Source organism: Marmota monax, unplaced genomic scaffold (assembly GCF_021218885.2).
Source record: "Marmota monax isolate L192 unplaced genomic scaffold, Marmota_monax_Labrador192_F-V1.1 WCK01_AAM20220418_F8-fsc00081, whole genome shotgun sequence".
Lineage (NCBI taxonomy): Eukaryota > Metazoa > Chordata > Mammalia > Rodentia > Sciuridae > Marmota > Marmota monax.
Genome location: NW_026695234.1, coordinates 972,422 through 994,831, shown reverse-complemented (window position 1 = coordinate 994,831; position 22,410 = coordinate 972,422). Strand labels below are relative to the sequence as shown.

The following is a 22,410-nucleotide window of genomic DNA, read 5'->3' as shown; positions in this document are numbered from 1 at the left end:
TGGTCAGGACATGACTGCTTGAGATCATAGGAATCTATAGTTCCTTGGAAGGCGTCCCTGAGTGGCCTCCTGCTGTGTATCAGCGAGTCATGTGCCATGTTAAGAAGACTCAGTCAACAATAGATCAAATACATTAAGGTGGTCCCACAAGATTAGATCTAGTGGCGCCATAGCCACCTTGGTTGTGTAAGTACACTTTAATTTTGTATAGGGACAGAATCGCCTGGTAACAATTTCTCAGAACAGATCCTGTTAGGTTTTGAATCTGAATGTCCCCCAAATTTGTGTGTTGAAGGCTTGGTCTCCAGTGAAGCAATATTCAGAGGGAGGGCTTTGGGGAAGTGAGTGGATCATGAGGGCCCAGACCTCATCAATGGAATCATCTCTTGATACCTGAAGAGAGTACTAGGAGGAGGTAGAAACTGGAGGCAGGTAGGGCCTCCTTGGAGGAAGTAGGTCACTGGGAACGTTCCTGGAAGGGTTTGTCTTCTCCCCTTTCTCTCCCTCTCACTCTCTCTTCTTCTTGGCATCCATGAGCTGAGCAACTTTTCTCTTCCACACGCTTCTACCATGATGTTCTGCCTCACCTCAGGCCCAAAGCAAGGGAGTGGCTGACTGTGGACTAAGACCTCTGAAACTGCTGGCCAAAATCTTTCCCCCCCAAGTTATTTGTGTCAGGTGTTTTGTTCATGGTGACTAAAACTAACACATATCCCTATTATTAAGCTTCATGTAACTGTGCCTGTTACCTTTGCTATCTTTTCATTTCTGACTTCCCGGCTCCATGTTTACTTTACAGAAAGTAAACTGAGCTCAAATTTACCATTTTGTTATATCAAGCTGTACAGCCCAGGACAAAATACCTAACCTCAGTTTTCCGACCTGTAAAGTAAGAATAATACCAACCTCATTGATCATTGTAAGGACACTGAAATTACTTGTATGAGAATCCCTAGCATGATGCCTAGTATATAGTAAATGCTCAATAAAACTATCTGCCACTGAAAGCAAAAATGAAACAAGCAGTTATTTGCCCAAGCTGGGGCAGTCCACATTGGCACAGGTATTAGAGAGCATGTGGTAGAGAAGGCACAGCTTGAGAAAAGACTTACATGCTGTGATGTTGCTTCAGCGACCTGCAGACAGCATGCTAAGCAGCATAGGAAGGGCATCTCTTGCCCAGGGATAAATAAAACAAAAAGTTACTCTCCTGGAGCAGCTGCAGACAGATGGGGCACAGATGGGGTCTATGAGTCCCTTGGGATCCTGGAGCAAGGCAATATTACCCAAAGGACACCAGGAACTTGCCTGCAGGGCAGAGGAGCAGCCATGGCCAGAACACTGAAGACTGGCCCCATGACCCAAATCAGCTGTCTTCCAGCAGGTTCCACAAATACCCCTGGGCTGACCCTCCCCCAGCAAAGACAGTCACGATAACAATAGATGTTCGCTGTTCATTATGTACCAAGTAGGGGGCTGAAATTCTTTACATGCATTAGCTTCATTTAATTTTCTCTCACATACGCGCACACTATGACATTGTTACTGTCGAGAAAAAATAAGGTTAGGGAGGTGAAGTAATCTGCTCAAGGTCATGCAATTATGCAGCACCCCAGACAGGCTTCAAGCCAGGGTCTGGGGACTCCAATGGCCAGCTCTTATAGCAGTTGCTCCATGGCTGGTCCACATGGGAAGCTTTATGCTCCATGCCCCTGCTCTTCCCTTGAAGAGTGATTGGAAATAATTGGAACTGTCATTGGAAGTAATGAGAAGTGACAGAGTTTGGGTTAGAAGGCTTATTGCTCCAAGTCTGAACGATCCCCACAAACCCAGGCCTAAATTTAAACAGTGAAGTCACAAAGCAATTTCCCTCTCAGGGATTGGATCCCCACCCCCAACACCATCCAGAAAAGAAATAAGAATGTCAGGGGCTGAGTCTCTTTTCCTGATAATGAAAATTCCTCCCTGACTTGATCCTATTCTCTTTCCACATGGAGGAATACCATACAGACCCTGGGTGAACAGACCCCGGGTGAACAGACTGCCCTTATTAACAGCTTCAAATTCACTGATAGAATAATTCTTTCTTTTTCTTTTTAGCCTCCCATGAGGGAAGAGGCAATAGTGGTAGCTATGTAGCTGGCAGGTTGTGATGAAGAATGACACCATAACTTTGAAGAGGCAAGGTCTTGGGGAGATTCAATCCCTCCAGGAAGTACCTGGCCAAATGCCAAGGACACACGCTGATTAATGCATCCTTTTCCATGCTGATGGGGTGATCCATCACCCCCCACCCCTGCTTATTTAGCACCAACCTCACTCACATGAAAGTGCGGTGAGGAATATGAAAAGATCAGACATAGACCCTGAAGACCACAGAAGAAGAAATACCGGACCTTCACAGATGGCATGCAAATAAGTTGCCTCCTCCTTGAACTCCTAGAAATTTTGGTGCTTTCCTACATGATCTCTCTGTCCTTTCTGTAATTTCATGTTTATGACTGTCTCCCCACTGGGTGAATTCTTAGGGGACAGAAATTGTTATTGGAGTCTCAGGGCCTAGCTTAGGATCTGAAGACTGCAAGGCTCATCCCTAATTTTTTAAATTTTTTTTGATACTGGGCATTTTTGGGGGGTACTGGGGATTTGGGGGGTGTCCAGGAGCACTTTACCACTGAGCCACATCCCCAACCCTTTTTATTCTCTATTTTGAGATAGGGTTTTGCTAAGTTTCTTAGGGCCTTGATAACTTAATGAGGCTGACCTTGAACTTGGCAATTCAGCTGCCTCAACCTCTGGAATCAATAGGACTACAGTTGTGAGGCACCATGCCTGGCCCTTCTGTAATTATCTTGAGAGGGAGTGAGTGTGAATGCAGTCAGAAATGGCAGGGTAAGATGCGAGTGCTAAAGAACACACAGGGAACAGGGTACAAGGCACATTCTTATAATCCCAGTGACCTGGGAGAGGCTAAGGCAGGAGGATCATAAGTCTGAGACCAGTCTGGGCAAGTTACTGAGACCTTGTCTCAAAATAAAGCAAATAAAAATATGGGCTGGAAATGCAGCTCAGGGTAGAGGTCCCCTGTGTTCAGTTCCCAGGACCACACCACAAAAGAACAAAGAGGATAAAGGGGGAACAGCAAATTCCCTGAAAAAGAATGATCTCAGGAAAAGGGTGCTGCACAAACACCAGGTTGGTTTAGCTTGGTTTTCCCTGCTCTGCAGTCCCTCTGCCTTCCTCCTCTTCCCTCCTTTTCTGGCCTCTCTCCTTGTTTCCCCTCCCCCTGCCCATAGCCTTCCTCTTCTGTCTACTCCAGCTTTCTGACCCAGTCTTTCAAGACCTCCTCTGCTGCTTCTCTTTAGAAAAACTTCCAATATTCCACACTGATTGGGGAGCTATTCTGAAGAGAGTGCTCATTTTCTCCTCTCAGTATGGGCGCAAAGGAAACAGCTTTCTTCCCTGCCTTCTCTTGAAACAAAGCAGTTTTCAGTCTTATCACCAGCAGACTTTGGCTGAGATTGCACACACAGCCATTGAACTGACTGCCACTCACAAAATCAAGGTCTGATGTCAGCATTCTTCCCCATGTGGGTCTGCAGGGTGCCAAAGGAAATACACTTTTATTTTCCCAGAATCCAGACATTTAGGAGCTCGGATAACCAGTACTGTGGTGGGGAGTGGGGCAGGGGAAAAGGGTGAGTGGTAGAATCTGCATTCTTTCTTTAGGAAACAAGGAAGTCAGAACTGCAGAAAATAGGAATTTTACTAGAAAAAGCAACATACAAGCAAGTCCTACCCCTCCCTAAGGCTTCACCATCCACAGCCTCAAGATCATGGCTAAGAAGGGAGACTGCATCAGACCCCAGAGCAGGGCACTCTATATAGTAAGCTCAAGGGCTACAAGAGGGCTCCGACTAAGTAGAAGAGACTAGTAATCCACACATGATATATGACTAGTGACTCAGTTATAAACAAGTCATTAAATCAAACAAACTACTTATGAAAAATTTGAATGAACCTGGGAAGGGAATGGGTGATAATAAATGTTCCAATAGAATTTCCCACTTTGGGATGTATGGTTTAGCACCCCATTGTTGTGGCCAGACACTATCTTCTTGGCCACACAGCCATGATTTCAGAATAATAGCATCTCTCCTGGTAAGTGGAAGGTACATGGTGTTTGGAATCCAAAGTCCTGGCTTGATGTCCCAGCTCACTTGTTTACTAACAGCGTTTTCCTAAAAAGCTTATTTTACTTCTTTAAGCCTCATTTTATTTATTTGTAAAATGCAGTAGTAGTAATGACATTTACTCTCAGAGAACAATTGGAGGGAGAGAAAAGTTTGGCTAATGTACTTAAGAAACTGCTTCACCATTACAAATATTAGAAATTAAATACATCATCAAAATACTCCTGCTCTAAATGCTCTCCTCTCAGGGTATAACAGTGAGCTAATAATAATAATATGCAACTCATATTTCAAACCCCAAGCGCAGATTCAAATCCATGCAAGGAATCCATTAAGCTATACGTTTAATAGGTACACATTATTATATGCAAATTGTGCCTTAAAAATAGAAGAAAATGCTTAATGCTTGCAAATTGTTTCACACAATACTCTTTACACTGAAGTCTCTCCTGGGTGTCTATTCTTATTGGAGTTTTGTAGGTAATGGCCTAGGATGAGGTCCTTTGTATTTCAGTTTCTGAATTTCCTGGGCAGGGAGATCTGGTCATTACCCTGACCTCGAATGATGTTCCCTGGTTCACAGAGCCACAGCACAGTTGCAGGATGGAGGTTATGACTGTTTTCTTTGTATTGGCTCATTGGCTCTTCTGGGTGCGTAATCATATGCCACATATTGCTATGAGCAGACAGTAACTGAAAAAAATCAAGTATGGCAGTACCCAGGTCTTCCTGATCACAACCATATCTTAACCAGCTAGCACAATCTTAGAATTCAAAACCTCACAATTTGAGGTAGTGGAATATGAACTAACCTTAGGCTAATATCCTCATTGCACACAGGAAGAAACTGAGGGTGGTATGATTTGCCCAGGATAACCCAGAAAAATCATAAAGGTTGAAGCCACTGATTTCCGGTCCCACTCCTTGTATGCACACACCAACATCTTTGGAACTTAGGATATTGATTCCTTTCTCCTAAATGCACCAGACATTAAACATGACACTGCACAAAGTTTCCAGGATTTCCAGTTATGATAGTTAAATTGAAATGTTACGACATCTGCCCTATTTTTCAACCAATTTCTCAACATAAAAACCATGCCAATTATTCAGCATTTAGCTCATTTAACTGAAGCACTGAAGAGTGACTGTGATCTTGAAGTTTAACTACATGAGCTGAAAAGGAAGGAGAGACATTTTTCTGTTTCAAGAACATGGGATAGGGACACATCACAGAAATAGGGTTCCAGTCCTGACCCTTCTACTAAGCTAGCTGTAAAACCTTAGCCAAGTCTCTTTAAACTTAGGTTCCAAGGAAGGATATCAAAAGGTTAATCAGCCCCTAGAAATTATTGGCAAAATTTGATGCATGTGCAACTTTGATAAGAAGTGGTTTTTGTGGTTTTCATCAGATTTTCAGAAGGGTCTCGGACTCAAAATTTCATGAGCTATTGATTTAGACATTCTCTTAGCTTTTTTCCAATTTTGAAAATCTGTGACTCTAACTTAAAAAAAAAGTATGTCTAGTTCATCATTAAGTACCTTCATGAAATCCACTCGTATGTATACAAGACAAAAATAGGATGAGACAAGATATGAGCCTACTGGGGGAAAAAAAAAAAAAAAATATATATATATATATATATATATATATATATATATATATATATATATATAAAATATCTCATTATTATGCCCATCATCATGACCTATCCCAGTGGCCTATACTTTCAAGTCTTCCTTGAGCTCATTTTCTGGGAAACCAAACTCTTTCCCCATCCTCTCAGACTGAAATATTTGCACTCAATATTAAAAGCAATGGGCACTACCAAGTGTTTATGAGAAGGGAGAAAGATCATGGTTATAGAAATTTTGAATTCCAGATCCATGTACCCCACCCTCATTTTACCAACAAAGGAGTCAGAACAAGCACCCAGGGAGCTTGCCAGACTCCCAAGTCCAAGTCCTTTGCATTCTACCAGCTACTTCATAAGGTAGCAGTGTACAGGACGGAGGAGAGAGGTCAGGTAGGTCACAAATGTAGCATGGAATTATGATGTCCAGGAAAGTTAAGGTGGAATCATGAGGACCCTAACAACAGGGGAGGGTTGGGGTGGTATTTGAAGGGGTTGGGGTCCCCCTTCCTATTCCGCAGGGTTCAGAGCACTACTTGTTCATTCACTACTTGTTCATTCACATCATTTGACTTCACTTATTGGCTGGTCCAGAAGTTAAAGAATCAACTGGCCCATCCTTAATGAGACCCTGGACTCTCTCAGCCTTCTTAATTCCTCTGCTGTATTGTGCATTTTCTAGGAAAAGAAAAGCCTGAAATCAAGCCAGCCATAATCAGAAGCAGCCCCAGAACTGTCCCTTTAAAGGCCCAGAGATGATTTTAAGATTCAGGCAATTCTGTGGATTTTCTTTTTGGCTTTTCTAAAGAGTCCTCAAGTATATCAGGGTTCAAAACATCTTTGTAATCAGGGGCTAATCCAGTCAGCAGAACTGCTTCCCCTGGGGGCTCCTGATTCCTGCAGAGATGTCAATTGGGGAGGGGTTCCCTCAGTGTTGTTCTACTCTGATGTCTGTCTCTTCCTTGAACAGTTTAATCAACTCAGAGTCCAGATGTCATGAGTTCAAGGATACCTGACAAAGTCCTACATGTAGCAAAAGATTAATAGTAGATGTGAACAATGAAAATCCAGTTGTGCATAATTCTAAGTCACAAGTCCTCTTTTCTCTTATACCCAGACCTTAGTTGTGAAATTTTATAAAGGTAGACCCAAGGGCTGGGGATATAGCTTGATGGTATAACAGTTGCACAAGGCCCTGAGTTATATCGCCAGTGCATCAAAACTCTCTCTTACACGCACGCGCACACACACACACACACACACACATACACACATACAGGACAGACCCAAGACAGAAATCAGAGAGATAACTTTAATGATGAAGGCAGGGTTGTATTTTCTCACCAGAGGAATGATTGTGCACAGTAGGCACTCAATAAACAAGGGCTGGTGAATTATGACATCTTTTGACCCATATCTTGCTCAGATCCTCCTTTCTCCTGAACTAAAGCTGATCATCACAGGTGTTCACAACCAGGTACAACAGCAGATGGCAACTGATCATAAGGACCAGTCACTTTTCACTTCCACCGTTAACTGTACTTGACCTACCTGCAAATCCCATCTCTGCTAACTATGAGCTCATGGCCTTGAGCAAGTTATCTGACCTCTTTACACCTTGATTTCTTCATCAGTAAAATGAGGTTAATCACAAAGGGTAGCCAATAGAGTTGGTATAAAGAATAAAGGAGTTAACAAAATAGTACATATAAAGTGCTCAGTATAACAAGAACCTAATAAGAGGACTCCAATGTTTGAGTCTACTAAACATCTGGTAATTGAGAACTCAGTGGTGAAGGAGACAAGGTGCCATCCAGCTGGGTCAGATGTGCAAAAGGGCATGTGTTGCAAAACTTAGCCAAAGGCATTTCCCATCCTATTTGAGTTTAGGTTAGCCCACCTCTTCCGTTCCACTAGCTTGGGTGATTACCAGTCTGAGTGTGGCCTACAGTTTGTAAAGTTCCAAAGAAAGAGAGAGCTCTGGCCACCTATCCCAAGCTGGCTCTTTAGTGCCTCTTCACTTTTGTTTGCTGTTTCTTCTAGACATCAGCTTCCCTCCATCACCTACTGTTGTAGGTTTTCAGGGCTAAAAGAGCCTTAGGAACAATCTCATTTTGTTTCAGAGCTAAGGAAACGAAACCCTGAATAATGAGTAAGCTGGCAGAGATCTTCCAGCTAGTCATTTCAAACTGGGGACTAGTTCTGCTAGTGCTTCCCTCAGTGTTTGTCTGGTGTCCTGAGAAGGATCATCAGCCATCCTCCACCACCCCAGTGGGCTCTTTGATTTTTGAATTCCTGGTAACTTTGGGTCCTTTCTCCAGGTGGACCCCAAGCTTGCTTTCATGGTACACTGTGAATTTTCTTTAGTTCTCTCTGCTGCCTCCCCTGTCCTGACCACTCACATTGTCTCATTCCCCTTCTCGAACCTCGGGCTGCTCATTCCCTGCGGGGTCCTGTCCTGCAAACCCGCCCCTCCCTCTCCAGCCTAGGTAAGTCAACCTACTTTAGGATGTCTGAGGCCACAAAGGGACACCTAGGAGGGCTCTTCTCTCTCCAGAGCATGTTTTAAGAAAAAGTGGTGCTCGCTCTGTTTCCATTCGTTTTAAGTCTTCATCCCCTTCCCGTCGCTCTGTCCCCGCTATCCTGTTCTGCTTCCCTATCTTCCCCGTTCCCCTTTTCCTTCCTCTACGCGTCGCCTTTAGTGCTTGCACCTTCTCATGGTCCTTGCGCTCTTTCCCCTTTTCCTTCTCTCCTTTCCTGCCCAGTCTCTTCCCCTCTCTTCCTCTTACCCTACAACACATCTGTTTCTAATCTGAGCTCTCAGAGGCGCCTGTTTGAAACAAAAAAGCTCCCCCCACCCTCAGGAACCTGGCACAAAAATTCCTGGATGAACCTTCCCTCCCCCAATTCTCCTGAAACCAAATACCTCCCTAAGAAGGACCCTCCACATTAAATGGTTCACGGCCAAACTCGACTAGGAAATGCCCCCCAACCCCCAGCCAGCTCAAGGGCCCAGATGTGTGAGACATTTTCGATGGCCGACTGGGCGGTCCTCCGCTGCCAGATGCGCTCCTGCGTGGCGGGTAGGCAGGGACCCAGTGGTCCGCGCACTCAAGGGCTACGGGGAACCACGGTGCAGAAGGCTAGTCTTCCCGGACGCTGGGCTGTGTTTGCCCCGAGCCATCCAAACTCCCGCCCTCCCCGAGGCACTCACCTAGCAAGAGGAGCGGGAGGAGGGACATCCCGATTCTCGGACGCGGGCACTTCCCCGCTCAGCGGCTGCCTGGTTGCTGGGCGGCTGGGCGCAGCCGACAGACCTTTGGATAGCTGGGCGCGGCGCTTCGGGGTGCGAGCTGGGGGCTGCAGCCATGTGCGGGCGCAGCAGCCCTCCCCACGCCTTGTGTCCCCAAGCCCCTCTCCCGGGTCCCCGCGCCTTGCGCTCCCAGGCACCGTGGGGCTTCCAGCGCTCGCCCCACTAGCTCGCACTCGGACCTGAGCCCGGAGTAGGGTCGGGGGAAAGAAGGCGAGTAGGAAAGGCACTACTGCTTCAAGGAACACTTTTCCCTGTTTGGAAAGAAAAACGAGTGGAGAAAGAGGAGGAAAAAAAATTGAGCTGGAACCACATGGTTGCCTCCTACCGCAGCCCCTCCCTCCTGGCTCCCTCCCTCCCTCCCTCCCTCCTTCTCCGCGTTTGGGGTTAGCTGTGGGGGCTGCTCGGCGGGGGAGAGGCTAGAGTTGGTCCGGGCGGGGATCTACCTCGGAGTCTGGAGGGAAGGACGCGGGGGAATTGGGGTCGGTCCGGAGGCGGTTTGGTTGCTGGAGGCGCTGGGTGTTGGGTAATTGATTCTGTGTAGGAGAGAAACACTAACACTTCGGCCAAGAGCCGTAGGGTGAGGCCTTGTTAATTCAATTCTCTTTCTGTTCTCTCCATTTCTCTCTTGCATCTCTTCTTCCGTCTCACACACCACTCTTTGCTTCCATTTTTCTTCCAACTCAGTTATTTCTCTTCTCCCTTAAAATTTACATTCTTCCCACTTCTCTTTTCTTTTCTCCTCCTTCCTCCTTTCTCCTGTCCTTTCCCTGTCGGGTTTGGGCAGTAGGAAGCTACCAGACCGATCAGTTAGACAGTAGAGCATGGACGTGGGTTGTTAAGACAGTCTCCAACCGGTTTGGTGGTTGCATTTCCAACTTAACTGCCTGTTCTGGCACCTCGCAGCCACACTTTGTCTGGCTTTCCCTTGACCTTTTACGTTTGCTTATCCTCTCTTGTCGTTAGTGTTCGCGCTCTGATCTGGGCAAAGCTAAGCTAGCCACCGTCCTAGTGAAGTGGGGATCCGGATCTTGATAGGATGGGGTCCTTCAGGAAACGTAAGAACGAACTGCATTGCACAGGGCCCTGGCAAAACTGGCACCATCCCGTTTCAGGAAAAAGAAGGCAGAGGAATGAAGTCCTCCGAGCTAGGGCGAGCACTCCCTGGGCACCCGCGACCCTGCCAAGGAGGCGCACACCTGGAGTCTGGCTGCTAAACAGGACAGAGCGCAGTCGCCTCCTACCCTTATTTGGCCTTAGGGGTTCGGTACTTTAAGATCCGGTTGCTCAGTGGCGGCGAAACGGGACCGGCGGAGAAAAGAACTGTGAGAGTGGCACTCAGGTCTCAATGACTGGAGCCTAGACGGTGAAACCTGTACCTGGCCTTCCAGAAAGCTGGGACCTGCGCTCTCTGGCCCCAGTCTCTCAATGCCCATAGAAGGCTGGGTGAGGATACAATCGCTCACCTTCCTTCACTGGAGTCTAGACTGGGAGCTGGGGCCACAGCCTGAGAAGCTGGGCAGCTGCCAGATTACCCCAGAGGGCTAGTGGCCTACTAGGTCACATCTTCATCTAGTTTTTCCATCCCTCTGCCCAAGACCTTTAGTCCTAACTGGCTCAGTCCTTACAGTTGTAATGAAAACCAGTTCCATTTCAAAGGTGGAGGAAAGCAGAGGCCAGGACACTCAAATGTTAGCAAAAGCAGGAGCCGTTCTTGGGGCTCTGAGATCTGATGTAGAGTTGCCTTAGTAAAATTGCAGTATTTATTCATTCACTCCTTTTGTAACTATTTCTTATGCATTCACTCAGTGCCATACGATGTCTTAGGTGTGGAGGACACAAAGTGACTATAACTTGGTAATTAAATTTTGGCACCAACTATGGACCAGGATTTATATTAATTAATGTTTTATTTTTATTTAATTCTTATGACAGTGCTAACTGGTAGGCATTTTAAATTCCAGTTTAGGTGAGGAAATGACAACTTAGGGCTAAATATTTTGCCCTAGATCACAAAATAAATATCAAAACTTCTCTATTCCAATATTAGCATTATAATTTAATATTTTAAAATACCACGTTTTTAAACATCTATTTTTCAGTTGTAGTTGGACACTGCCGCAGTCTGGCTGGGCACAATACCTTTATTTTATTTATTTATTTTTAAGTGGTGCTGAGGATCAAACCCATTCCTCGCACATGCTAGGTGAGCACTCTACCACTAAGCCACAACCCCGGCCCCTGAATTACTACATTTTCTATTATGAAGTATTTAAGGTTTCTTTGACTCTGAAGTAATTTTATTTTTCATTTTATATTTCTTGTGTAATGGGGAAAACAAATGTATTCACAATTATAATCCCAATATAAATGTGTTGGAAAAAAAGGATAAAGAACAAGGAAGGAAACTACACAGGGAAAACAATTTTTTGTTTTTTTTTAATTTGTTAAATTTTTTGACAAAATTTTAGACTTACCAAAAAGTTTTTTAAAATAGTACAAAAATTCTTAGATGCCCTTTATCCAGATTCCCCCTCTTTATTTCTTCCTAGGGGAAGTGTATTCGCATGTTTTTAAGGCCCCACCTCTACTCCTCCATCACTGGTGGCCTTTCTCACGGGCCTGGTTACTCTAGGCTGTTTATTGCTTGAGGGCTGGTTTGTACATAAAGACAGATGTGTGTGGGTGTAGGCAGATGTGCTCAAGTCCAAGGTATCAAGATGTTTTCAGTTCAAGGTCATTAGCTGTCAACACAGGAAATGATTTGGTCAGGCTGAGACTGGGTCATAAATACTGTTTTCTCAGGTCCAAAGTCTTATAACCAGTAGGTATTTGGTTCACCATCCTGGGGGAGGGCTTTTGGCCCCCAGGAGATTACTATCCTTAAATTCAAAGCCTCTTTTCTGGGCCATCCTTGCAAAGTAAGTGCTTCTGGTGTGGCCTATAACTCAGCAATCCATGCCCTACCTATTCTGGGGTCAACGGATTATGCTTGGGTGCTGTGGGAAACCCAAAGAACCAGGTGGTGGCCCTGACTCTTAATGGCTCTCCCAGTGTAGTAGGAGAGAAAAGATCTCATGTGAAATGTTTCAACAACAATGTCAGAAAGTAAAGTGTCAGAGTAATGACCCTGACAATGAAACAATGGAAGTTCTGTGACAGGAAAGCACACTAGGCTAGTGTCGTTGAAGAAAGCCTAAGCCAGGTCTTGGGGAGGAATAGCATTCATTAGATGAGAGGATCTGGGTGAAGCCCTGGGTGGGGCATTCCTGGACAAACACATGGAGTTGGGTATCGATTTGGTGTATTTAGAGGGCATTGAATGAAATTATATATATGAAATGAAATTGAAAATTGGAGCAAAATACCTAAGACAAGCCAAAATTGTGAAGGATTCTTAATGCAACTCAAAGAATTCTGGAACTTGTTCTGCATCTTCTCATCAAAAAGATGTTAACAAAAATATCTTGATGAGAACCACAGGATGTGTAAATAGGCAACTTCAGTCCAGAGGTGAGGTCAAGGGTTGGGTAGTAGTGGGTCATGTCTTTCATGTCCATCCATCTTCCTACCCCATGCTTTCATATGGCTAAAGGACATTATCTCAGTATTTTGTAAAATGATATGTGTCAGGTAGCTAGCAAGCCATGAAATAGGTGAGTAGGAACAGGACGATGAAGGGCAACTGAAAACCACAGGAAGCCTTACAGGAAGAAGGGACCTTGGTATATTAAAACCTCCTCCAGCTGCAATTATATCCCTTAAGAAAAACTATTGCCCACAGGAGGATCAAAGTTCAAGGCCAGCCTCAGTAACTTAGCAAGGCCCTGAGATAAGGAGATCCTGAACAACTTAGTGACACCCTGTCTCAAAATCAAAAATAAAAAGGGCTGGGGTGTGGCTCAATGGCAAAGCACCACCCCCCTTCAATCCCCAGCAAAATAAATAAATAAGCAAATAAATAAATAAATAAAAGCTATTGTTTTAAGATTATGTCACACCCTCCCAGGTGACTTCAATCCTCCCTTGTCACCAAACCATCACAACTCCCAATGACCCTGGCAACCAAAACACCAAGACCCTCACAAAAAAGCTTGATGCGGGCTATTCCAAGAGTAATAAACTGAGTAAGGGGGCAAGAAATTAAGGCAAAAATGGGGAGGACTCAATTTTCTTAAAAACTCCAACTCTAAGAGCAATATACCATGCTTTCTTGGAAGTGGACCGTGTAGTTCCTATGCTGTCCGTCAAAAGTCAAAAGTTGTATCTGGGCAGGACTCTCTAAAAACTTCCCTGGGATCCCCTCAATAAAACTAGAAGGAATGCTCGGTCTCTCTCCCTTGGAAGTGTCATCTTTTCCCTTTTCCTATCCTTTCTAATAAACTCATTCCTGTTGCTCTGACAGAGATGTTGGGAAATCTTCCTGGCACAATTGCTGCCTCAGTTTTATGGCAGGTCTCTGCCCTGTAACAATCTGCATATGCAGTTTCAAGTCTTCTCCCTTATGGAGTACCAAAGAGTGCTACCCTAAATATCTCCTCTGTGGGGATTCTAGAGCCACCAGAATGGGGGACGGCATGATGCATTGGAAGGGAAACCTGAAGCAGAGGGACTGGTTAGAATCTGTTGCATTTGAAGGGCAGATGACAGAAGGGTAACAAAACAAAACTAGAAATCTTTGGGAAGAAAGATTGGACAGGGTTAAGAATTTAACAATGATTGTGGGTAGGACAGGGAATGGCCAAGAAAAGAGGCACCCAAGATGAGTGTAAGAGAGCTAATATATTGTACACTAAGAAATAGCAGCCATTTGATTACTTCCTGCAAGTAAGCCTCACAATATCATATTACAATGAGGAAAATTAGGTTCATAGAATTAAATAAATTACATCCCATTCTATGGTTAGTAAATGATTAAGGTGGGATATAAAGTAAGAAGATGCAAACCTCTATGACTCACTGTCTTTTGAGTGACTGCTGACAAAGTAGGGAAGCTGGGTAAGTTAACTTGTCACAACCAGAAAGATAAATTACTCAATTACTGAGAGATGGTAACTTTGAGGGAATGATAAACCTCATGCATCCATCCATCTACCCATTCATCTTTCTTTCAGTCAGTAATTCAGGGCTGGATCTGTAGCTCAATGATAGAGAGCATGCCTAGCATGTGTGATGCCCTGGGTTGAATCCCTAGCATGAAAACAAAACAAAAACAGCTGGGCACATGCCTGTAATCTCAGCCACTTGGAAGGCTGAAGAAGGAAAATTGCAGATTCAAGGCAAGCCTGGACAATTTAGGGAGACCTGGTCATTCATAAATAAATAAATAAATAAATGGGCTGCAGATATAGCTTAGTGGTGTAAAGCTTGCCTAGAATATGTGATGCCCTGGGTTCAATCCCCAGTGCTGTAGAAACAACACTATACAAAACAAAAATCCAGCACATCTTCATTAGGTATCTACTATTTTCTGTTGTCAAGCACTGGAAAATTAATGGTGGTCAAAGAAAAATTGATCTTTCCTCTCTCAAGCTAATGTTGAGTCAAGGAAGATGGACACAAACCAGCAGTCAAATATGGAGGGGAAAAGTTCAGAGAGCTACAGGGATCAAAGCAGGGCCTACTGTAGAAGAAGTCAAGGAAGACTGCCTGGGAAGGGTCTTATCAACGGAGAGTAAGGGAGCACAGTAGGAAGATGGACATTTCTGCTATTATCCCTTCTCACAGGGTGCCTGGGAACTGTGGACCACATCTTTTAACCACTTTGAGGTATTCACCTATGTTCCATTCTCACAGATTAAGTTACAAGCTCATACGTTTACAAAGAGGCAGCTGTTGATGATGGAAAACATTCTGGGCTAGAAGGGAGAAAGTTGAGGCTCTTTGTGTCTATGAATAGATCTCCTGGCTTCACCAAGTCTTCCTTTCCTCTTTGCCTAACACTGTTAGGAAGAAGAAATGAATTTATGAGGAAGGCGCCTGCTGCAGTGTCTAACACATCTGAGACTTGGTAAATATTTGTTCCAACTAAAACTAAAGTGAAGTTCATAGGATTCCATTCCCTGTAGTAAGAAAAGCCAATTTTCTGTCTCATTTCCTTTTCCTATTAAAACAAGGTTATCTTTATATATTCTTTCCTGTCCTGCAAGGATACTTCTCAACTTGGCTTTCCAATGTGTTATTTCTTTTTATGGTTAGATAGTAAGAGGCCCCAGCTGGCTTTCAGGGTCTTGCCTGGACAAGTTTTATGGAGGCTATGTCTGAGGGCCAGTGTGCTAACACAGGGTAAGGATTGAGTGTTCTCCTTATGATGATAGAGATAGCAGTTGAGAGTGACCAGGCCCTATTCTATAAACATCACATGGGGGACAGTCCCCATCTCTGACCTTTGTGGTCAGCAGTGGAGTCAGTGACTTTGGACGCTAGTCTCTTGTAGGATATTTATTGGTTAAGAAAAGATCTTTGCCCCATCTGCCTAAATAAAGCACTCAGAATGCAGAGGTCTGTGCCTCCCTCCAATGGGCTTTAGAGGTGGTCACAGGAAACTCAAAAGCCAACATGAACACAGAGGTTCCTATAGCTGAGGAACCTCAGGATTTACAGAAGGACTCTGCTCTACATTCTACCTTTCCCCCTGAGATCAGCTGATCTGGTCTCCTCACCCCCACCCCACATCATACTTTTAATTCTTATAGACTAACAACCTCAGGAAGGCAGTTCAGGCTTTGCAGGAAGATAGGATAATTTTGAATTCTAGCTACTTTCCTGACTGCCTGTCTTGGACATGTTTCTTAACCTCTCAGCCCACATGATTGTATCTATAGGATTTCTTATATGGTTATTGAGAAGCCTGCAGGAGACTATGTAAAGAAAACTCCTGGCATTTGGTGTCCATGTAGGGCACATTGGTGTTCAGCAATTCCATCTCTCTTGCCCCTTAACTAAAAGGGCAGTGTATGTCATGACCCCAGAATATGCTGTAACTGGATCTGCAGAGGGTCCTTTCTCTTCTCCAAGAAGCAGAAGATAGTCTTTCCTGATTTTAGATCAAAACACTGAAGTCTAGTGGGGATTGAACCCAGGAGTGCTTAACCACCAAGCCACATCCCCAGATATTAATTTTTTTTTAGTTGTACATGGACACAATGCCTTTATTTTATTTATTTATTTTTATATGGTGCTGAGGATTGAATCCAGTGCCTCACATGTGCTAGGCAAGTGCTCTACCACTGAGCCACAACCTAAGCCCATCCCCAGACATTTAAAAAAATATTTTATCAAGAGCTTTGTAATGTTTTGAACAACTAATAATAAATAATAATAAAAAAATTTAAAATAAATAAATAAATATTTTATTTAGAGACAGGGTCTTGCTGAGTTGCTTGGAGACTTGCTAAATTGCTGAGGCTGGCTTTGAACTTGTAATCCTCCTGCCTCAGTCTCCTGAGCCACTGGGATTACAGATTACAGGCATGTGTCACTGTGCCTGGCCTGGTGAAGTCTAGCGGCTTTCTAAGAAAAACACACAATTAAAGGAGCAAAAAGTATTCTATCTTTCTTCTCTTTGTATCTTTCCCCATCTCTGAGTTGAGATTAAGAGCAGAAAAAATGTTTTTGCTACTCAGAATTACCCACAAGAAAAGTTGGCATAAGGGAGCCAAGCAGACAGGAAGAAACTTAAGGATTAAATTTTAGAGGCATCAGATCTAACTTCCTTATTTTCCTGAAAATGTCACAGCTCAGCGAGTGACAGCAAGTTCACCCAGGGCCACACAGCTAGCTGGTAGCACGGAAGCTCTAGAACACTAGTTCAACTCCTAGTTTAGTGCTCTCCCCAGTGTCTCGCATTGACCCGTGGCGATTGCTGGGTGACTTCTCCCCAAAGGAGAAGTTACCAGACCCATGCCTGGCTTCACTCTGCAGCTGACCAGTGACAGGTGACTTTTATAAGAATCCAACATCGAGTCTCCCTCTTACCATGTAAGCACCTGGCAGAGAACAGAAATGACCAAAACAGAAAACAAAAATAGTCCTATCTTCTGGCTGAGGAAGGACAACTTGCAGTCCCCAGTCGGCACAGCGCTGATGTATTTTTCATGCATTCAGGCCTAAAGGATGCGCTCCAGCCTGCAAGCTGGCAGTCATCCCATCTCTGTGCAGCTGCTGTCTCCACTATTGAGCTGGATGGGCCTTTAGAGTTTCTTCTAGTCTTTATTTCTTACTTCGTAGATAGAGACCCAGCCAGGGGACAGGCTATCTCAGGGGTCACTGTCCAGTTAAAGGCAGAGCCAATGAAAGCAGACTGCCAAGCGACGGGCCTTTTTCTCTTTCTAGAGTGTGGAATGGTTCTGCCGCTTCCTAAAAGGTCAGGAATGAAAACAGGAAACTCCATGGTGACTAGTAGCAGAAACAGGTATGTTGGGCCCAGGGAAGAGCTGGGACTTTTTTCTTTTCTGTTTTTTTTTAAGTTATATATGGACACAATATCTTTATTTTGTTTATTTATTTTTATGTGGTGCTGAGGATCAAGCCCAGTGCCTCACATGGGAGGGGCAAGCACTCTGCCACTGAGCTACACCCCAGCCAGAGCAGGGACATTTTTCTAGTAGTGAATGAAGCCCAGCTGAAGCCATGGAACAAAACTGATGACAAAACAGAATATGCAAAGCCTAAACGTGCCACTGTTGTCCTGCCTGTGGGGAACTCATGTAGTTTGTGGCTGAGAGGCTACATACAGCTGTCAGCAGCTGTTCACAGCTGCTTGCTCATTGACAAGACAGATGTCCGTGGTAGCCAAGCTCAGGAGCCATGTGACCCACCACACACAGACATGTGACAAACTCAGATCATTGTCTTGTGGCCCTTAAGTGTTCCCTGACAGTACTGCCCTCAGGAGGTGAGGAAAAATACATCCTGAAACTAGAGTGTAAGAGCGGAGAGTATGGATAGAACATGGGATGTGAGGTCAGGAAGCCCTGCAGGCACTATCACCAACTGAGTCCGCTTGAACAAATTAGGGACCTGAGTACCTCATTTATTTATCTGAAGAAAATACAAATGCCAGTGCTTGTCAGCTCTTTGTATTCCTAATGAATATGAGATAAACATAATTAGGAATATTAATTGTAGGAATTGGCAAAACCTAATTGAAATCAATCATTCTTTTCTGTCCCCCATCTTGCACAGTTGCAGTAGAGAGTCGATGAGTCTAAATGTGCTTGGTGTGGACCCATGATGGACACAGCAGGGCACAGCAGGGCACAGGGGGGAAACTGAACCCAGGCCCAGAACTCAGGGTGGGCCTCTCCCCCAACTGTGTCTCCTCCCAGAGAATGTGACCTGTACAAAGAGAAAGCAGATAGACAGAGCTCACTCGCTCATCCAATCCCATTCCTAACACCCATTTTTGCCCATATCCACCTAAGAGGCTAAAAAGAAAAATGTCCACTTTCTTAGTCTCCCATGTCCCCCAGGAGGGTCATGTGACACAGGTCTAGACAATGAGTTAGGCACAAAAAAAAATTTTTGTTAGGGAGCTTTTGGTAAACTCTATTTTCTACTTTGTGCAAACCAGAACTGGAGTTTGCCTCCATGGAGCTTCCAATTTATGGGAGGTGGGGAGGTATATAATATTCTTTTAGAAATCTAAGATACAGCATAGTCGTGGGTCTAAGAAAGGCACAGTGCAGTTCTCTGGAAAGTGGTATGGAGTGCTGTCATGTGGGTCATCAGGAACTGCTTTCTGGGGCACAGGGGTCTTTGAGGTGGGGAGGACTTCCTGAGGTTGGGAGATTCAAACATGGTTTCCAGTCCCAAACTCAGCAGCCCTTAGCGTCTCCATTGTTCCAAGCCACATTATGGGAATCCAACTATGGCACAACTATGACTCTGGAGATGATCAGATATAGTTAAATTTGGTACTCACAGAGTATTTTCTTCTGAAGTCCTTTAAAGATCCAATCTAGGGTTGGGGTTGTGGCTCAGTGGCACCGCACTTGTCTAGTACACGTGAGGCACTGGGTTCAATCCTCAGCACCACATGAAAAATAAAGGTATTATGTCCATCTACAATTCAAAAAAATATATAAAAAGTCCAATCTAACTAGTCCCTCTGAAGTGTGCAAAGGTAGACAAAGAGTAAACAAGGAAGCTCACACAAAGGAATTAACTTCTTTTGGGTACTGGGGATTGAACTCAGGGGCACTCCACCACTGAGCCACATATCCAGACCTATTTTGTGTTTTATTTAGAGACAGGGTCTCACTGAGTTGCTTAGCACCTTGCCATTGCTGATGGCTGGCTTTGTACTTGAAATCCTCCTGTTTCAGCCTGTCAAATTGTTAGGATTACAGGCATGAGCCACCGCACCCAGCTATAGGAAGTATCTTCTAAGACTCTAGAGCTGTTTGGGAAGAGCATCTTCCAATCCCCTTGGCCATCCTTCTAGCAACTATCCAGCTTCATCTTCACCTACATAGATTCCTACCATCTCCTGTGTACATAGCTCTCTAGCTATGGAGGGAGGCATCTTTATCTAATAAGCATCTGTATAATGAACTCAGCTCATATGGAGGACATGAAACTCCTATGGAAATAATCTGTACTTTAATTATCCCTAACAGCAAGTCATGGATTTGCTCAAGTTTTAAGTGCTTTCCCTGGTGACTAGTACAATGCCTTTTGAAGATTTCTGTTGGGCTTAGGGCTGGCACGTCAACTGGAAGCTAAGCAAATTTTATTAGGACCATTCTCTAATCTCTCCAAATATTCCAGCCTAGACCACCATGTATTTAAAATTCATCCATCTATACCTTCATTAGGATGGCAAAATAATAGAAAAACACACAGAGAGAAAATAGCAGGTGTGTTGATGACATTGAGACATTTGTGTACTATTGGTAAGAATATAAAATGGTACTATGAAAAAGAGTATGATGGTGCCTCAAAAACATAAAAATGGAATTACCATTCAATCCAGCAATTCCCAAAAAATAATTGATAACAGGGTCATAAAGATATGTTTGCACATCCATTTTTATAATAGCATAGCAGTGGCCTAAAGGTAGAAGCAAATGTTCATCAACAGACTAATAGATAAACAAAATGTGGTATAGCTATACAAAGCAATATTATTCAGTATTAAAAAGGAAAGAAATTCTGACACATGTTACAACGTGAATGAAATTTATTAAGGAACATGAGCCAGTTTTAAAAGGACAAATACTGCGTGATTCCACTTATATGAAATACATAGAGTGGTCAAATTCAGAAAATGGAAAGTAAAATGGTAGCTTCCAGAATGGGTCTAGATTTTCAGTTTGGGAAGATGAGAAAGTTGTGAAGATGATGGTAATGTTGGTTGCACATGTGAACCTACTTAATGCCACTGAACTATGCTTTTAAAAATGGTTGGTAGCTGGGGTTGTGGCTCAGTGGTAAAGCACTTGCCTAGCATATGTGAGGCACTGTATTCAATACTTAGCACCACGTAAAAAAAAAAGTTATTTAAAATAAATAAATAAATTAAAATGGTTGGTAGATTGGGTTGGGATGTAGCTCAGTGGCAAAGTATCTGCCTTTCATTCCCAAAGCCCTGGGTTCAACCCCCAGTTCCAAAAAAAAAAAAAAAAAAAGGTTGGTAGATTGTTATGTTGTATTTTACCACAATGAGGAGAAATCATCCCTCTTCAATAATATACCTATAATCATAGCAGCTCGGGAGGCTGAGGCAGGAGAATTGCCAAAGTCAGCCTTAGCAATGGTGAGGCGCTAAGCAACTCAGAGAGATCCTGTCTCTAAATAAAATACAAAATAGGGCTGGGGATGTGGCTCAGTGATTGAGTGCCCCTGAGTTCATTCCCTGCTACATCCCCACCCCCTAAAATCACATTCTTATAAATAAAAACCCTGCTCCTAAACTGTCCATGTCAGATGTAGTCTGTTTTGTGTTTTTGATCATCACAATGGAATTTAAAAAAGCAAGACCTTGAGTCAGAAAGCCCAGTTCAAGTCCCAGTACTGCTGCTCATTAGCTATGGATCTTGTTATTACAAAACCTAATTTTCCTTGTCATTGGCTGAATATCATATCTACTCTGACTACTTCATCAGGCAGATATAAAGATCCAATTAGATAATTTATGTGAAAGTTCTTAGCAAACCACAGAAGAGTAAATGGGTATAAAATATTTTCAAGATAAGGAGGTTTTCTCTGAGACCAGTGGTAATATTTTTCAACTTTTCCTGCCAAAAAGTTCCTTGTATCATACCTACATTCCATCTAATACAGTTTCAGACAACTTACAAGTAACCTTTCCACTGGGATGTTTCCAGATTCCAGGTTCCGAGATCCTTCCATCTGGCAGGTATCAAAGTAGACAGCAGGAACCCTCAGCAAACAGTTTGGAACCACAAACTTTTGGGGCCAAGGACAGAATTCTTTTCCAGGTCCAGTTTGGTTTGCAAATTCCTGGCTGTCATAGCAACCTCAAAAGCAAAGGAGGACTGTTCAGTGTCGTCTTTGACTGCAGCCTGGCCTCAGAATGTGCTTGGGTTGGCGCAGGATGAACACTGTGCCTCTCCCTCTGCACAGAGATGGGTGAGGCAGGAGTTATCCAGGCTCATGCCCTCTGGCTGCAGGGCTTCCTGTGCCCCTTGTCACCCAGCTCCTTTTCTGCTGTTTTGGCTCCAAGTGATTCTGCCAGATCATCAGTGGAGAGGGAATTTCCAGAAGAGGCCACTAAGAAATGGAATTAACTCTTTAGTGGAAGCAAATATCTGTTCTTCTTGTGTAGATGTGTGAAGGGGAGAAGGCAGCTGTCTGTGTTTCCATGGTAACCTTTGAGAAACTGATGTGATTCCATTTTGGAAAAACCAGCCTCTACCTTAGAGCAGGGCCTGTCCAAGGGCGGGGGTGGGGGTGGGGGGTCGGTTGACCCTTGTTCTTGGAAAACCCATAGAGCACCTAGGCACCTGGCTACCCTGCTGAGTTATTTGTGAATAACAGAAAAGGCCTGCGATGCCAGGTGTCCCTGACTCAGCAATGCTAGTTTCTAGAAAGACCAAAGAATGTTTGAGGCTTATGGCCTGACCGTGATAACCCAAGCAACCCCTAGCAATAACCAATCAGCATGAGACAGGGAAGATACCTGGAATGCCAGGCGGACCCCCCACCTCAAGTAGTCTCGGTGATTGATAACATGTCAGGAAACTGTGTAGTTTAGTACGAACACCCTTGCTACCCCTCGTGGCTCAAACCAGTCAGTTCAAACCTA

General features: G+C 44.1%; 1 protein-coding gene and 1 long non-coding RNA gene across 4 annotated transcripts in view; both read right to left on the bottom strand.

Moving 5' to 3' along the window:
• The window catches only part of Clmp (CXADR like membrane protein), a 95,672-nt gene extending 85,770 nt beyond the window's left edge, over nucleotides 1–9,902 (bottom strand). The window contains exons 1-2 of one of the 2 annotated variants that reach the window (XM_046438626.2): nucleotides 9,584–9,902; nucleotides 9,042–9,391 (exon numbers count right to left, since the gene is read on the bottom strand). In XM_046438626.2, coding sequence (XP_046294582.1) covers nucleotides 9,042–9,069 — 28 coding nt within the window. In that variant the 5' untranslated portion in view covers nucleotides 9,070–9,391; nucleotides 9,584–9,902. Of the gene's footprint in view, nucleotides 1–9,041; nucleotides 9,425–9,583 lie in introns of those variants that run through there. The other variant, XM_058577092.1, reaches the window with a different exon arrangement.
• Nucleotides 9,903–18,150: 8,248 nt separating this feature from the next.
• LOC124088922 (uncharacterized) lies at nucleotides 18,151–21,923 on the bottom strand. 2 transcript variants are annotated; one of them, XR_009226179.1, is made up of 3 exons: nucleotides 21,441–21,923; nucleotides 19,063–19,202; nucleotides 18,151–18,476 (listed from the first exon to the last, which is right to left on the bottom strand). It is a non-coding gene; the product is annotated as an uncharacterized LOC124088922 (long non-coding RNA). The 2 variants fall into 2 exon arrangements; XR_006850506.2 differs by having other exon boundaries at nucleotides 19,063–19,165.
• Nucleotides 21,924–22,410: the final 487 nt, after the last annotated feature.